Genomic DNA, 16,680 nt, shown 5'->3' on the forward strand with positions numbered 1-16,680 from the left:
ACTAGGATTAAATTTAAAGTCAAAATCAATGCTTCTTGCTTGCAGTGCGATCTTGAAAAGTGAGAAGATTAAAACAGAATAGGTGATGACTGAGAAACGAAATATGAGCAGAGAAGCGTGTGTTTTCTGTTTGTTTCTCATTTAAAGGCAATATTCTGCTGCTTGCTTAAATTCCGGGTTGGTATTTCCACAATAATTAGAATTAGACTGTAGATTCAGAGCTTACTTAATATATTGTTAATATCTGATATCCCTGTCCTGGGTATTTGTCAAATGGTGTACATAATCTAGAGCATGCCATGATTCAGGCTGACCCAGCTGAGAGCTGGGAGTGTTCACTGCAAGCAGGACGTTGCATTTCCCTTTGTTCAGCTTCATGGTGTTCCTGTCAGTATGTCCGATTGAGCTTGGCCAGTTCATCAGGAGCTAGCTCAAATATCGCTAATACTGTTCTTTATTGTGCCATTTACACTTAAAACTGCTATTCTTAAAGCAAGTTTGGGGTTTTTTTCATAGGATTGGGATTTTTATAATGGCAGCTTTTGTTGGGGAGAGTGTAGGGTAAGTTGTATCATAGTACCTGCTGTTTTGAAGCTGGTTGCAAGAAAAATTATGGGAGAGAAAAGAAGGGAGTAGCACTCAAAACCAAGGCTGGAAAATCTCCAAAATCCACTTCTAAGCCTCCATGATAGGGGAACTGACTTGTCTTTCTAATCAAATTTTGAGCATAGATTCATCAGGAAAGTAGGAACGTTTAATAGACTATTTGCATATTTGTTTGCAAACACCCCCCCCTACCGTTTAAAGCAATTTTAAAATAATATGCACCATAGGTGTCCAAATCTTTTGTCTTGGATTAATTCAGTCAAGAGGTTTTGGACTAATCTTATTTTTCATCTTTTAAAGGATCTTTTCTTAATATAGTGGGAGGATGCTTTACTGGTTTTGGAGCTATTATACAATTTTAAACATGCTATCATCCAGCTTCCTGCTATTGTGAATGTCTGGATCGAGATAAAATAATTTGTTTTAAAGGAAGTTTCTTAAATACACAAGACATGAGATTTTTTTTCTCCATCAGCATTTGGCTTAGTTTGCAGTTTAGTCTTAGTGTGGGTGCATTATATATAAAATGAAAAGTCTAATTGTTATTTTCCAAAGGCCAGACTTCTTTAATCCATTCTTTGATGGTGCATGGCAGTCATGGATATCAAATAAAACCTCACGTAGGTACAAGTTATATGCTCATATATAATTTATACTTACATAGCTACACTTCACTATACATGTAAGCAAGCTGGCAAATCCACTGGGAAAACTTCAGCTACAGACATTCAGGATGTTGCAATTGTGTGCATATGTCAAGACAGGGTTACTGGTGCATTCTATGGAGCACTGTATGACATGAGATTCATGCTGAAGTACTTTTAAGTATGTTTTCTGCCTTTTGATGAGCGTACTGTTGCTGCTTTCTGTAAGTGAAACATGAAACAAATTTTTATGTAAGCCTTGCATCATCTTTAACTTGTTTTCAAAATAGAACTCAGTAGGAAACTTTGTGACCTGTGGTGTGGCCTGTAACAGAGACACCAGCAAACGAGGCTGCTGAAGAGGTGGTGGGGCAGGGGAGGAATAGATCTGTTCTTACAGGCAGGAGGTTTATTTGATCATGCTGCATGCTTGTGTCCCTAATAACTTCTGAGCCTGTCGGATGGTAGAGGGAAATTTATTTCTATCAGCAGTGTGAAAATAAGCATGGGGAAGGAGGGAGAAACTTGTGTGCATGGAGGGAAAGCTCCCAGCATGTGCTCACATCTTATTAAACACCAGGCAGTTTGTATGGGAAGAAGACGTAAAACACCCTGAGTGCAGGAAAAGCTCTCGTTGGAACTTCTGCCCTCTTAGACGAAGTTGAAGCATAGGACACAAATCCATGGAAAAAACTAGCTCTAGGAGCTGCTTGGGCTTTTTTCCTTTTTTTATTTTTTATATATATAAAAAAAGTGTAATAAACAAACATAGCTATGCTATACTGAAGAAAGCCACGTTTCTAGCCCAATGAATTCCAGAAAAGGGTTAGTATAAAAATTACCTCGCTGGACAATTATCTTTGCAAATATTTCTAAAACTCCTTGTAAGAAAGAAAATCAATCCTAATGCTGGGACACATGTTGTCACTGAAGCAGCAAAATCACAGTGCCGCTATCCTATGCTACTGTATTTATTTGGTGGAGGGGGCTGTGTTACTCTCATGGGTCCCAAGCAGCCTCTGATGTTCAGTGGGTCTTCGCACATGTATGGCTGATGTGGTCAGTCAGTGTGTATGATCTGGGCTTGCAAAGCACAATAAAAGCTCTGAGTCTTCCCTCCTTCTGTAGTTGAAGTCTTGCAGCTTTAGTAAAGAGCCACAGGGCGAGTTTTGGCTTGAAGAATATACTGAAGGCTTGCAAGACAGAAAACGCAAGAGTTAGGTTATCTGGCGCAACGCTGTCCTCCAGAAAGGTGGGTGCACGCTTTTGTTTATATGAATTGGGTGGGAGGATGGAAGTCTTGACGTGTCTGTGCTAGCAGAAGCTTGTGGTTTGGAAATACTAGCAGAGCTGTACTTTCACTGTCATTGCTTGTTCTGGTTGTAGGAGAACATTTTACTATTATGGAAGGAGCAACATAGAAAAGCCTATAGTGCTGTTGTCATACTATTGAGTTTTTCTGGAGTACTATAGACAAATGTTTTCACTTAATAAGAATATTTCACTGCCATGGCTTGGTAAAAAATGTAATCTCTTTGGTGCACTCCTAAAAAGAAAAAAACAATATCACAGGTTGGTTTAGTTCAGAGAAATGTGTATGTCTGTTCACTGCAGGCTACGGTTGCTAATTTTCAATTGGTTTTCAGGTTGTTGGTTAAGATTAATTTGATTCCTGAGAGCTGCTTCCAGTAGAGCATATTCTGCTTCTGGTGGGCTTAGGAAATCTTGGAAGAGGAGTCATGGGAAACATCCTCACTGGGGAGACCGCCAGCAGCAGGACAGGGTGTTGCCTGTGCCGGTGCACACTTTCTCAAGCAGCGAGAGGAAGCAGAACCTGGGACTGAGCAGGACGGGAAGGGAGGGATCACAATGGGGTCATTAATGTGACTCTGTAATTGCAACCAACAAGAGGGTTGTGGTTTGTTTGTTGACCTTTATTTCATTAACAGCTGGCAGTACCAACCGAAATGAACTGCCCTGCAGAGGGGGCACAGGATGCCCTGCACACCCCAGGGGCAGAATGTATCTGGGGTTAGAAGCGCTTTGCCTGCTGGGGACACGCAGGACTACCTGCCTGACAGAGCACATGGTGTATTGCTGCTGTGCATGCAAAGGTATGTTTTATACTCATGTTTGGAAACTTTCCATAAGCAAGGAAAGCTGTAACAGGAATGATTAGGTTTTTCTGCTGTAATTACACTTGCACCAGGGCTTCACCTGATGAATTGCATCAGCCAGGGATTTTATTTTTTAGTACCCTGGTCCTTAGTGCTAGCACAGCTCTGTAAAATAGACATGACTCCAACAGCCATTTTCATTTACAAAGAACATGCAATGTGTAAGGTCCTTACACAGTTATAAGTAGTTCAGTTTTTCTATGAACAGGTAAATAGGCTTATCTGAGTAAAAAGAGGAAAAAAATGACAAGTCTAAAAACTTCAATCAGCAGAAACCTTTCTAAACTCATCTCAGAGGGAGAGAACTAGAAGTATCCCTGCAATGGCCTGGGTTGAAGTTTTGCATATAGGCGTCATATGTGCAAGCGTTTCTCCATCCAGCAGCAATAGTCACAGTGTCCTTTTAGATCCCACTAGCAATTTGGTCAAACACTATTGATAAAGATTCCTGCCTTAAATTCATCACTGCAGTATCTCAGATTCCAGCAGTTCACTACGTAATGTTCTAAGAAGAGCATATCACAGGTGCGTATAAACGTGGAATGAAAATACCCTTTATTAATAATGTTTGTGTGTGTATATATAATATATATCTAGGCTTTGAACTGTTAGGGGAGGCAATATCTAAGAAATACCTCTGTTTAGCAAGAAATGGATTGAACTTTTAGAAATGGTTTTTATCCTTCATATTTTGAACAAGGTCTTTATGTAGGATACTAGGGGCCAGGCTGACCAACAAGGGGTGCAACCAGCCAGCTTTGCCCCATCACACCCATAAACCATTTCCAGTTTCAAAGGCAGAGCTGATGCCAGTGCAATCGCAAGGCAGTGTTACCAGCGGAGTTCACAGAATCATAGAGCATGGCGGCAGGTGGAAAAGGCCTGGTTCAAACCATGGCCTTGGTGTCCCTGAGGCACTCCTGAAGGGACACTGTCACTTAAGTCCATCTGTTGCTCTAGGTGGTACTCTAGGGAAGTTGTTCTTAAGGCCTGGGGCCTGTAGGGCGGCAGCCAGACAAGAGCTGCCCCACAGGGCATGGGGCAGGTCCATCACCACTTTACTCCTGTTAGCACTTGTGCTGGGGCTTTGAGAGGGACAGGTGGGCTCTAGATGACACTGATAGCAGGGGGCTGATGGCTGCTGCATGGTGCAAGGGATGTCCGCGCACAGAAGAGGCTGGCCAGGAGAGCTTACACCCTCTCCCTGGTTAATTCTGCCTGTTACAAGCAGGGAAATGAGGGGTGATTCAGGCAGATGTTTTTACAGTCCAGGAATTTTACAGCCTGTGGGCTTTATTCAAGCTGCAGTACTTGGACTAATATCCAGAAGCTCCCAATTTAGCGGTTTTAGTGCCTACATTTCTGTCATCCATCTCCAGAACTGATTTTCTTATAATTGCAACTTAAGTGGTAGAGGTCTGTGATAATGTAGAAATAAGCAGCTAGTCTTGAGGTCTTAATAAATAAAGTTTTCCCTGCATCACAAATATTTCATTTTTATGAAGACTAAAAAAGTAGCAAGCTTCTATCATATCTGAGCAGTAAAAGTAAAAATAAAAAGGCTTAGTTTCATTTGCAGTGAAAGCATGACTTCTATTCCCACTTGCAATTACCAAGAAACTATAGCAACAGTTTTAAGTGGGAAAAATTAAGATAATAAAATTACTTAAGACTGTGTAACAGCTGGAAACAATGAGTCAGGACTGTTTGACTGGGCAATGTTTCACAAATTGCCATCTGTCTATGACCTACACTTTAAAAGCTGTTGCAGCAAGATGTTTAGAATATTGTCAGATCAGATGAGAAATAATCATTAATACTATATTTAACTTTGCAGTGTTTCTTTTTTTTTCCCCAGTAGAAGCTGCTTTTCTTCTTTCCTTTGTCATTTTATTCCAAAAGCCCAAAGGCTCCATTTAAAAGAAAAACATTTTTGAATACAGGATTAAAACATTCAAATCAGTGTATCTAACAAGGGGGGAGAAAAACAGCGTAGCAATTTACATATGGTTTTAGACATGCATGTGCCTTTCTTTGGAAGTACATACATACATTTTAAGTCTCACTACAGTTTAGGTGTAGGTAGTTACTACATGTGAGGCTCTGGGACAGAGGATTCAAGGTTATTTGAGCTCGATTCATCTGCTGCCTCCCTTCTTCTCCCTCCAGTTGTAATTTGAAGCATTCTGAGATTGTTTTGGTTATACCTGCTTATGGAGGGGGGAGCCCGAAATACCTTGCTTGATGAAAAAAGGTGCCTAAAATTTGACTTGAGAAGGTGCTTGGCCGACTAACTATTTTAGAAAATTAGTATTTACACTGAGGCTGGTTGTCAACTGTTTCAAAGGATATGATGTTCCCTAAGCATTAATGCACAGGGTGTTGTAAGAGCAACACAAATTCTCTGCCTATCATTTGGTTAATCTAGGGCCTGGCTCTAAAAGCATGTTAAAGCAGCTGTGAGGGAAGATATCCTGGAGGGTGTGTTCCCTTCTTGCTGACAGCTGGGAGGGTCTCCGCTAGCTGTGACCATTTTCTGAGATGCTTTGCTCTCATTTTAAATTCATCTGTGCTCTTTCAGCCAGTTGGAAGGAGATGGCAATGGACTCATCTGTGGTTTAGGGTTTTAGCTCACTTTTCCAAGCTGGTAGAACTGCCTCGTTGTCTGTGGTTCAGCTATAGATTACATGTATTTCTAGACTCCAAACCTTTCACAGAATCTGGTATTATCTGATTACAAGAATTATTTAAATGTGCTTAGAAGAAGGGTAAAGTTACTGTCACAGTTTTACTAGAATCATAATAAGGAATGTCTAATCCCACTACAGTCTACAACTCAGACATTTAATTTGGAGTTGATGTGCTTTGATTTGCCTCAGAAATCCCATTTGTTGTCCTCACTTTACTGTAGTTGCTTTAATTCTAATTATGAACCAGAAAAACACTGTTTCCTATTTTAAATTAAGTTAATGAATATAAAGGAAAAGCCTGAACAAATGAATAAAGTGTGTGAATCTTTAAATACTAACGAATTTTTATTGTATGCCATAGTTGTACTCACGTTGTTTTTTAAAATCTGAAGCTTTGACAGCAACCTCACTAAAACTAGTTGCTTTACAGACGAAAGAAAAATACGTGCATGTAGGAAGAGTCCTTACAAATATTTTTGCTTCTTCCAAGAAGTTGTAATCATAAAAATATGAAATTAAATGTGCTCGCTTGCAGCAGCAATCTGCCTTCTAAACATGGACTGCAGACGTCTGCAACTGCAGACGGCAGAGTAGATTTTTAAGATCTGTGAATTGGGGCATTGGGGGTTTGAATCTCATTGGCTTAAAATCCAGAAGATGCCCAAAGCCTGGAGATTTTTTTACATTAAATGTAATTGCAATGCACAGCGTTAAAAGTTACATTTTATTTAGGACTTGGATGAATTTCAGGGTGAGAGATGGTTATAAAGGATTTGAAATTTCTGTCCTGCTCTACACCCATCCGGTTACTTATTTCTAATGCACGGGCTCTGGTTCTTCCCATGTTACAGAAGAGATGTTACCGGCTGCCTCCAGCTTGCTGAGCACCTGAAATACCCGCCATAGCCGGATTGTCGTCCCTGGGGTGACCGAAGGGCCCTGAAGGGCCTGCCCCGCCGCGGGGGCAACTGCTCGTTTTGCGAGGAGGCGGCGCCCAGCACCTCACCACGACGTCCCTGCTCCCTCGGTCACCTGTTACCTGTGGCAGTCAGATGCCATCGCTCCTGCTGCCTCTTCAGCCGTGAGTCACCCCAGCCGCGGAACCCAGCCTGGGAGGGCGAGAAGCCCCAACCCCGGGACCGGTACCCGCCCGCCCCGCCGCTCCCTCAGGGGCCCGGCCCGGCCCCGCCCGCCGCCGCCGCCGCCCTCGAGCCGCGCCCTCACTCCAGGTCGCCCGTCCGCCCGAAGCGGAGCGGGCTCCTATTGGCTAGCGCGGAGAAAGGCGCGCGTTCATTGGCTGAGCCGGCTGGCGCGGGCAGCTTCTCTTTCCGGGTGCCGAGGGGGCGCGGTCGCGGCTCCTCGCCGGCGGGTGAGGCGGGGGAGCGGCAGCCGGGCCGGAAGTGACGGCGCAGCGGTGACGCAGTTTTCCCGCGGTTTGGGCGGCGGGCAGGGGAGCGGTAGCCGGCGGCCCGTCGTTACTGCCGCCCGCGGCGGGCGCTTGAACGGCGGGGCCCGACGGCCGCGGGCCGCCATGCCGCCCAAGTCCCCCCGCAGGGCGGGCGCCGCCAGGAGCCAGCGCGCCAGCCCCGACGGCGGCTCCGCGCCGCCCGCCGCCCCCCGGTGAGCTAGGCGGGCCGCGGCGGGCCGGGCAGGCGGCGGGCCCGGGGTGCTGCCGGGGCTCCCCGCCCCCGGGGGTCCGCGCTGTGCCTCCCCCCCGGGCTCCTCAGCGGGGGCGGCCGGGGCGCCCCCCGGCAGCTGGCGCGGCCCCGCGGGGCTGCGGGCCGGTGTGGGGCCGGAGTGCCGCTGGTGACGGGTTTTGCTCTCGCTAGGCTGGAGGTCGGCGAGGCGGACTTCGTCGCGCTCTGCGATGCGCTGAAGGTGTCGGAGGGCGCGAGGGAGAAGGCGTGGCGGACCTACGAGAGCCTGTCGGCTGCGGACGGCGCCCCGGTGAGTACCGCCGTGTAACTCGTCCCGCTTGTCGCGTCTGGCCTGTGCCCCCTCAGCGAGCTGTGACCCGGCCGGGCTGGGGGACGAGTGCCTCGCAGCCAGGGCTCCTGTGGCATGGCTTTGTTTTTTCCAAGGGCGGTTAGGCTGATGTTGGATGGTGCCGTGCACGTATCTGTATAAACTGGTTTCTATACATCTCCCTTTTAATATTTTCCCTTAAAGGTCTGGACTCTAGAATTCTTGTAGGTTACTACTAAATGACAGTAGACGTCACCACCATGTGATCGGCAAATTCTTCGACCCGCAAGTTATTTCAGATATGTCTGAGTCACTTTCTACAGGTCATCTCATCGTCTCTTTCTGTGTATTTCTTCTTCCTTTTTTATGAGGCTGCAGAAGGGGTCTGGAGAAGGCTATTGCAGAGAAAGGGATGTTTGTATGCTAAACTGTTGGTTTTTTTTTTCTTTCTACTACATAATGTTAATCTGTACGTACTTACTGTTGCGGTATTTCCGTTCAAAGTTAGTCTTTGGGCATGTGTAAACAGATTAAAGTGTTATGCCCTTTCCTGATTCCCCGCCCCCCCTTCTTCTCAGTGTATTAGTGCTGACTCAGAGAACAGCTACAATAGAATTAAATCATGACCAAAGCTTTGTTATACAGAACTGAATTAGATTTAAAATACTTAGCTGGGGTAGTGTTTGCGCTGGGTGGTCCAGCATCCATGTATTTGTTGCGACCTCTGCTTATTCTTCTGCAACTTGAGCTGACCTGCCACAGCTATGCTGTCACTAGGAATACCTTATTGTCTGTGGTTTTTAAACCGCAGTGTGGGTATACCAGCTCTTGGGGCATTTGGGTTTCACAATGCAATACAGTAGCAGTGTGGGAGGGAGACTGTGTACAGCTCTTTCAGTAACAGGTACATTTCTGACCATGGATGTTCCCAGAGAACATTTACTTAAAAGCATAGTCAAGCTTCTCTGTATGAACTAAATTAGAAGTTTTCAGTTCTATTGAGTGAAAAAAACAAGGCAGGTTGTTGGTGTAATTCTGCAAGCTTCACTTGCAGGCGGAATTTTGTTTTTACTGATCATTACCTAGCGGTGACCAAGCAAGACAGAGGACATTTGAAACCCTTCCTTTCAGCATCTGAAGATGACCTCCTTTACCTATTCAAATGTGGCAATGACTAGATAGTCATTATGACATATAGCTAATATGTATTGTCTTGCAGTTGAAATGCAATTTCATTTTTCTATTTCAACTATGCTAAGAGCCTTTCAGTGTATAGGAAAAAATCTGTGTTACGTTGTGGTTCAAGGCCTTTTCCTCAAACTTTCTAAAGTGTCAGCAAAGTGTTGAAATGACAAAGCTGGCAAGCATGTGTTTCCCTGGGGACCTGGCAGGCATAGGAGTTGCTGCTTTAGCTGAGACCAGTGCAGGCTTCCCTTGAGTGTTGGTGAGTCAAGTAAATTAACAGCCTGATTAAGTGCTGCTTCTCTTTCAGAGTCAAGCTGTTATCACCGGGAGCCCAGCTCCTCAGGGTGACACTCTGGTTCATGTTGCAGGGACTCATGAGAGGAGGCTGTGTTTAAATACCTACTCCTTTCTCCCCTCTGGTAAAGGTATTGTGTTGGAGGGGCTGTCCCAGTGTTTGTCCTGCAAGCACCAGCTGTATGTGTTTAAATCAACATGGTTCAGTGCTAACCTGTTCACCTCTGAACTGGAACAGAGGCTGATTATGCAGCAACTTTCTGTTCTCAAGCAACAAGGGAAATAGCAGGACGCCAGCTGTCCAAATACCTACAAGATCATGTCTGTTTTCCTCAAGTCAAACCAGCTACAGGGTTAGCTTAAATCAACAGACTGCTGATGGAATAGAGGTGGCATCTAATGATCCCACTCTCAAGCCGTTTACAGAGCATAAAGACCTGAAATCTTACTTTACCTGGTACACTGGCCTTGTTCTTTGTGGTTGATCTCCGAGTTGCGTTTGCCAAGCCTCTGAGGATGTGGAGGAGACTTGCAGTGCTAAGTAGGAAGTGGTGTGGCCCAGACATTAGGTGCAGTGGTAACTGGCAGAGAATCAGGGTGCAGATGTGGGCTTAGACCTAGTCTGAACGCCTGCTGTATCCTTGTTCAATGAATATTTAGTGACTTAAAGTGAAAACATCTGTTAGTACTTTTTGGGTCACTTAGGGTACACGTAATCATGTGCAAAGAGACTTTGCAAGCAAGGTATATGTAGCTTGCAAGTATAAAGCAATTGTTTTTGGCACACATACGCAAAAGATTGTTAGAGTGTAGTAACTTATCAGCCTAAGTGTGCCTGCACTTCAGTCAGACACCTAAAAGTCTTTGCTGGCCAGGTGGGCATCAGTCAGGAGAAGAAAGGTTGGTGTCTGCTGCTCCCTGGAATGAATCCTCTGTGCCAACACCTGCTGAAGCCACTGGTGCCGCTGGAACTGGCTGACTCGCTGTCTTTTTTTCCTTCAGGATGTCACATCTTTCCACATGGATAGTTTTTCTTTTGTGTCTTGGAGTTGCTGATGATCCTACTTCTCGCTGAAATATCTTTCTTACTTTGCATAGCTCTGCATTGTAGCTTTTCTTACTGTGCTCTCAACTTACCTGTTTCTGCAGCAGTTTGGGTTGAGGATAATACAGCTACACCTTATCACAGCTGGGACTTGAATCCTTAAAACAGCTGAACCCCTGTGAGAGGTGTAGAGGAGGAGAAAGGTGACAGGAGAGAGATGGCTACGCAGTCTTTCTGGAAAATGAGGCTGACTTGTAGTTGGAAAAACTAGACCTGCGGAGAGAGATTGTTTAAAACAATACAACTATCTGTTAAATATGGTGGTGTTTCCCTTTGTAGCTGTAGAACATAAAGCTTCCCTCTGTGACAGCGAGAGTTTAATGACACACTTCTACAATAAAATAAAATCTCTTGGATAAAACCCCAAATGCTAGTTCCAGGAATGTCATACTGAATCAGTGCTGTTGGTGTATGGTATGAAGGAAGGTATCTGATGCATGATTGGAAAGGTGTTTTATTTTTAAATCTGGTGAACTCCTGCACAAGTTTATTGTAACCCTGGAAGTGTACATATAAATAAGAGCTTTTACATTAATGTTGTACAGAGACTTTTGTTCTTTCTCTCATTTCTTTTTTTTTACCAAACCAAGCTACCTAGTTAAACAAAATGTTTTCTTAAAGTTGCAGTTCTTACTGTCTTAATTTCAAAACTGTTGCATACTGACAGTTGTTGGCTTAACAGCTGGCTCTGATGCTTGCTGCTGTTGTACTTTTATTTTTTTTACAACTGTCCTGAAATCTGTATTATGAATCAATAGTGCCTGTAAACTCTAGATGGAGTGAATAGATTCAGAGGAATTACTAGTGTACTTTGAGCAACATGTGATTGTTAGAGTAAAAGACTAGGAGAGGTCCAGGAAGCCATACTAATACTGCTAGGAAAAAGTTCAGGGCATTTGTTACGTTCTGCTACTGGTTTTTTTGGTTAAGAACAGCAAAAGGAGAATCTGAAGTAGCATGTTGGGTGATGTAAGCAGGAAAAAGAAACGTGAGTGAATTGTTGTTTAATACATTGGAAAGAACCAACATGAGGAACATATGACATGGCGACTAAATTAGAACCAAACTTCTGCAAACAAAATTGAAGTGGTTTAGGAAATTGATAGAAATTAGTCTGCCAGGGACCTTGAGGCGTAGGGTCTGGTGTGCTTCAGCCTCCTCAGTGCAGCTTGCTGTAGCATGTGGTGTGTGGGCAGGAGCTTCCTTTTGTTGTTTGCTCTTCATAGCAGTGTTCGGGAAGTGTGGCCCGCTGTTGTCCTGCTGCTGCTCAGCTGTTCAGACTCATGAATTCCTGAGTCACTTTTATTAAGTGTCTGTCTAACCCACTATTAAAAAATTCTGATAATGAAAGATGTGCAGTCTGCATAGTTAGGCCTTCCTAGTTTAACTTCCTTTGCTCATGAATTTTTTCCCTAAGTACTACACTCATCTGTTTCTGTGTTGTAATTCAAGCCAGTGGCGATTATTCTGTACCCTGTGGCTGTGAGGAATTTATTGCTCCCTTCCCCCCACCCCCCCTGAAAGACTAGCATCTGAAGATGTTTCTGTCATCTTTCCTTCTTTCTAATTGCTCATCTTAAATTCTGAAGTTCTCTCTAACTGGTGACTTACGCTGGTACGCAAATGCTGTAGAGTGTTTGATTTGCACAAGAGTTGAAGTATGGTCTTAGTGAAGAAAACTTAAAAGATGAACTGTAGTTTAAGTGGAGGAATGAAATAATTAGTTCCTAATGCTCTGTATAGACCAAAAAGTTTGTGATCAGCAGGTCAAATGTTCCCAATCCATAAAATTTCACATTTAAGTTAAATCAGTTCCTTTTGGTTGTAGTTTCTTATGAAAAATAAACCACTGTAGCTGGTAAACCACCTATCCTCATGTTAAAAGACACGCAGAGGCTTCTGGCTTTTGGCAAAAGCATGAAATGCATAGGAATTGTCTTTTTCCACTGAAGCTTTGGATGGATGACCAAAATTACATGTATTTTAGGATCCTCTGTTATTAAAGAAAGAGCTACTGAAAGTCCCAAAGAAAACATAAATCATCACCGTGGCCTCTTGCTGGTCATACTCAGTATCTTCGAAGCAGATGTATTGCCTGTATGTGTTGTGCCCTTGTGCTTTAAAAGCATAACTAACTGGCCTACAGGGTTTTTTTATTCATCTTCTGCCTGTCCTGGGGAAAGACTGATGTACCCTCCAATCCTGCTACATGAAGAAAAGTGTAATGGGAAGTTTTCATATTGGAAGAACTAGTTTCATTGGTTCAAAACTTTCTGTTGACTTCCATTAGTTAGTATTATATTTGAATTTGATTTAAACTGCTGCAAACAAATAGTAATCTTCCATTCTAGACAATGTTCAATAGAAAATTTAAATCCATACTTGCTGAAAAGTGGAGGATCTAACTGTCTTTACGCAGAACTTCATATGTGTAGGTGGTGCATACAGTGTTCACTTTCAGAATTTTTTACTAAGATTTTTTTCATGCTAGTTTTAATTCTGATCAGTTTTCTGTCGTGAATGCTTCTTGATTCTTTTTTCCTGCCATCTTTCCTGCCCTGTAATCATAAACATACCTGTGAATGTTTCTTGTATCCTCTAGCTAGTTCTCTATATTGATAGGGACGTGGTAGCTGAGGTTTCAGTAAGTCAGCAAGTTCCACACCTTCCCCTACAAAAATTCGTTTTTTTAGTATTTATAGTGTGACATCCTCTATCCCATTTAATTCAAGTGTGGATCTGTGTTTGCTGTTTCTCATGTACATTTCTCTTGACTTTCATTTACGCATCGTCATTTCAAGTTCCTATTCCTGGATCACTTTTGCAGGCTGACATCAAAACTGTTATCAGTGTTGGCAGAATAATAAACATCTTTAACTGCAAATTAGAACTGAGACTTCCTGTGCCCATCTCGTCATGAGTGGTTTAGCACTGGAGAACCTCTTGAAGGAGAGAACGGAAGTTACTTCTCTCAGTGCCTTTAACACCCTGCCGCCTCTTTCCAGACGTTGTTGCAAGAATCCCAATTCACAATAGTTCAATTTGAGCATTTTAAGCCTGTGACTCCTGCAGGTTGTTTTCACTAGATTTAGGCAAACTAGCGATCTGATGGATTAAATAGTAGTAATAGTAAGTCCAGAATGAGAAACAAATACTTCGAAAGAGTTTGTAAGAGATCTTTTCCTGCAGAAAACTATACTGATTCAACAGAACTGAGCTACATTGCCCAAAGTTATAGCATTGGTTCCCCAGAATCTGAAATAAAAACTATGTAGACTACTAGGTACTAAATAATCTTTGAGTTAGTGATTGGTAGGCTTTGATTTGAAATAAGGTCACTGGAAGTCATCTTAACTGAAACTGACTGACAGTCAAGGGCAAATGTTGAACAATTGTCCTGCCAGTTTTCTGTAGCGGTGCTTTATCAACAAAGATCTTGAGTCAAGCTGTGATCAAGAGAAAAACCCTCAGAAATGCATTTCTGGCTGTGAGTTTGTCTTACGTCCATTCCCATGCCCTCAAGTCCATCTGGGGTGGATTTTTTGACTATTAAAAACTATTAATTTGTGTCTCAGAATTGGCTCCCCTGTAGTTATGACACTGGCAAAATAGTTGAGTGGAGTGATGCTGCTGCATTTTTGTTCTGTGGTCAGCTTTAACTCCTTTTGTAGGAAAGAACTTGAGAAATGTCTGTGAGCTTTGGGAGGGAAGGGATATGAAGAGAATACTCAGGAAGACCTCCTTACCTCTTCTCCCCTTCTACCCCATGATGTTTATGGTTTGTATATTAAAAATCACTGAAATCCTCATGCACAGGTATGGGCAGATAATCTTGTTTCCTGAGTAACGTGCAGTTCACCTGCATCTTTGGATGTTTTAATCAGCAGTAGCTGATGGGATAGTCCCAGTCTGGTGTTTTTTCATGCTTTCCTCGCTGCCTCAGCTGATGTTAAGCAGCAGGCAGGCTTAGGCGTGGCTTACCTTTTCTTTGCTACTAGAAAAAAAAATTAATCTGTTTATCCTGGGTTCTGTGTAATTTATTTTTTTTTTGTTAGGCCAGCAGTCATTCAGCATCTTCTGTCTGGTTGGGAAGGTGCCCAAAGCATCCTGTAACGCCAGCAGTCGGTATGGGAGTAGACCCAATACGAGTTTGGTTTGCTGTACGCTGTAATGGTTTGAATCTAGTAACAGGCTGCCTCTGGGGCTGCGGTCTTGTTTAATGGTAGAAACAAATGAGGTGTTACCCCCGACCATACTGGATAAGGAGTTTAAAGATTGTTCTTGCAAAACCAGACCTCACTCTTACCAAATAAATCATTGCTATAGCCTTCAAGCATTCATCTTCCAGGGTAGAGCTAAGCTGCCTAGCAGAGATAGGCTTGTTTGAACAGGCAGCAAACCAGGAACAGTTTCACTGCTTCCTAGCACTCTGTCCTTCTGCCCTATGAGATGATTTACAGAGCGGCGTCATGGTCCGAGTTTGCAGGAGCACGAAGTGAAGGAAACTTATTTATTAAACAAGGTCAACCGACTCCAATGGCAGTGGTGTTCTTGGTAAGCAAGTAGTTGTCCTCCTTCTCAGTAGGTCATTACTTAGCTTCAACACTCAACGCTTTTTATGTTATGTCACAGATACACTAATGCAGGAAGACAAGACATCCTCATCCTACAGAACGTTTTTTTGTTCTTGCGTGCCTGGTAGCTTGTTGTACCTGTCAGCAAAGGATTGTTGAGACTGGCTGAGACTGCGGGAGTGCATTTCTTAGCAAAGTTTTTCTTCGGTGCAAAGACCCCTCGAGAGCAATATTTTTGCCTCATCTTTAGGTTGCTGGTGGTATGTGATGGTACATAAACAAAGAGACAGTGACTTTGATATTAATATCCATTCCTTTATGTATTATCAAATGCATCTGTTAATAGCTTCTTTCAAAATCGTTTTCTGTTGTACAACGTGTTGGAATGCAGGAAGAAAGTAGTAACTTAAATAACAGTCAGTTACCATGTTGTTGAAGGTGGCTCGTTACTTTAGCATTGAAGCCTGTACTATAACTCATCAATTGCACAAATCGATAAAACTACATTCTCTGGAGGAGGCCCCAGCCAGTCTTCATGGATGTATAAACAGTGGTCCCAAGAAAGAAGCAGAACAATTGAGGAAAAATATAACTGTTGTTGACGGTGTTAGTAGAATTGTTGTGTCATTTATGGGCATGGCAAGCTATTTGTTACGGTTACACCTCTGAGTAAGTGAGGACATGATCAGGTGCTGAAGAGCAGAGCCTTTCAGGTTAGTTTTGGAAGACCACGTAAGATGGAGGGAGCCAGGTCTGGTGAAGTCTTATTCTTGTTGTTTTGGGCGTATTTTCTAGTCACCTGGCCCCTGTGGCTTGCAGTGGTGTTGTCTAGGGGGCAGCTAGGTGGAGCAATCGGGGAAAGGATTAAAAAAAGCAGGCCAGGGAGTGAGCTAAGGCTAAGCAGCATAGAAAAGCATAGAAGTTTGGTATTTCAGCTTGTTCATTTCTGGGGGTCTGTTTCAGCCGCACCCTCTAACAGATGTCACATCTGACCTATTGCTGCTGAAGGACATACTCAAGTGCTGCTCCTCTGCCGTAGTGCTGTGGGCCTGGGTGGTGTTGGAGGTTTCTTTACAAGGATGCCAAATGTCTGAAGAATATTTTATGAGTTTTCTGTTCTAGGAGTCTTGCAGGGCTGCACCCACACCTAGTCTGTCTCCAAAATAGCTTTCTTTCTGAAACCTGTGATATACCTGCTTAAGATTTTAATTCCGTGCTTCTGCAAAACGTCACGTTCTAGAGGATTTCTGTTGAGATGCTGTTTTCTTGGAAGGGTACTGGAATCAGAACTGATGCCAAGTGACCAGCTTGTGAACCATCAAGAGTGATCTCCCTGTGGGTGGCACGCCTGTCACTGCGGGGTGGCTTTTCTTTGTGAAGGATGGTCGGTGACAGCCTGTACTTCTAAGCAGTGGAAGACAGACCTTAAGTGCGGATGTA

The 16,680-nt window shown here is 43.5% G+C and overlaps 1 protein-coding gene across 4 annotated transcripts in view; it reads left to right on the top strand.

Annotated features, from left to right (window-relative positions):
• The first annotated feature begins 7,488 nt into the window (after window positions 1–7,488).
• Window positions 7,489–16,680, top strand: part of RB1 (RB transcriptional corepressor 1) — an 82,217-nt gene continuing 73,025 nt past the window's right edge. For all 4 annotated transcript variants that reach the window (XR_008746815.1, XM_055801684.1, XM_055801685.1 and 1 more), the window contains exons 1-2: window positions 7,489–7,737; window positions 7,947–8,064. Coding sequence is in view for 3 of the 4 variants with exons in the window: in XM_055801684.1 (XP_055657659.1) it covers window positions 7,649–7,737; window positions 7,947–8,064 (207 nt within the window). In the remaining variant the exon portion in view is untranslated. The remainder of the gene's footprint in view (window positions 7,738–7,946; window positions 8,065–16,680) is intronic.

This window comes from Falco peregrinus, chromosome 4 (assembly GCF_023634155.1).
Source record: "Falco peregrinus isolate bFalPer1 chromosome 4, bFalPer1.pri, whole genome shotgun sequence".
Taxonomy (NCBI): Eukaryota; Metazoa; Chordata; class Aves; order Falconiformes; family Falconidae; genus Falco; species Falco peregrinus.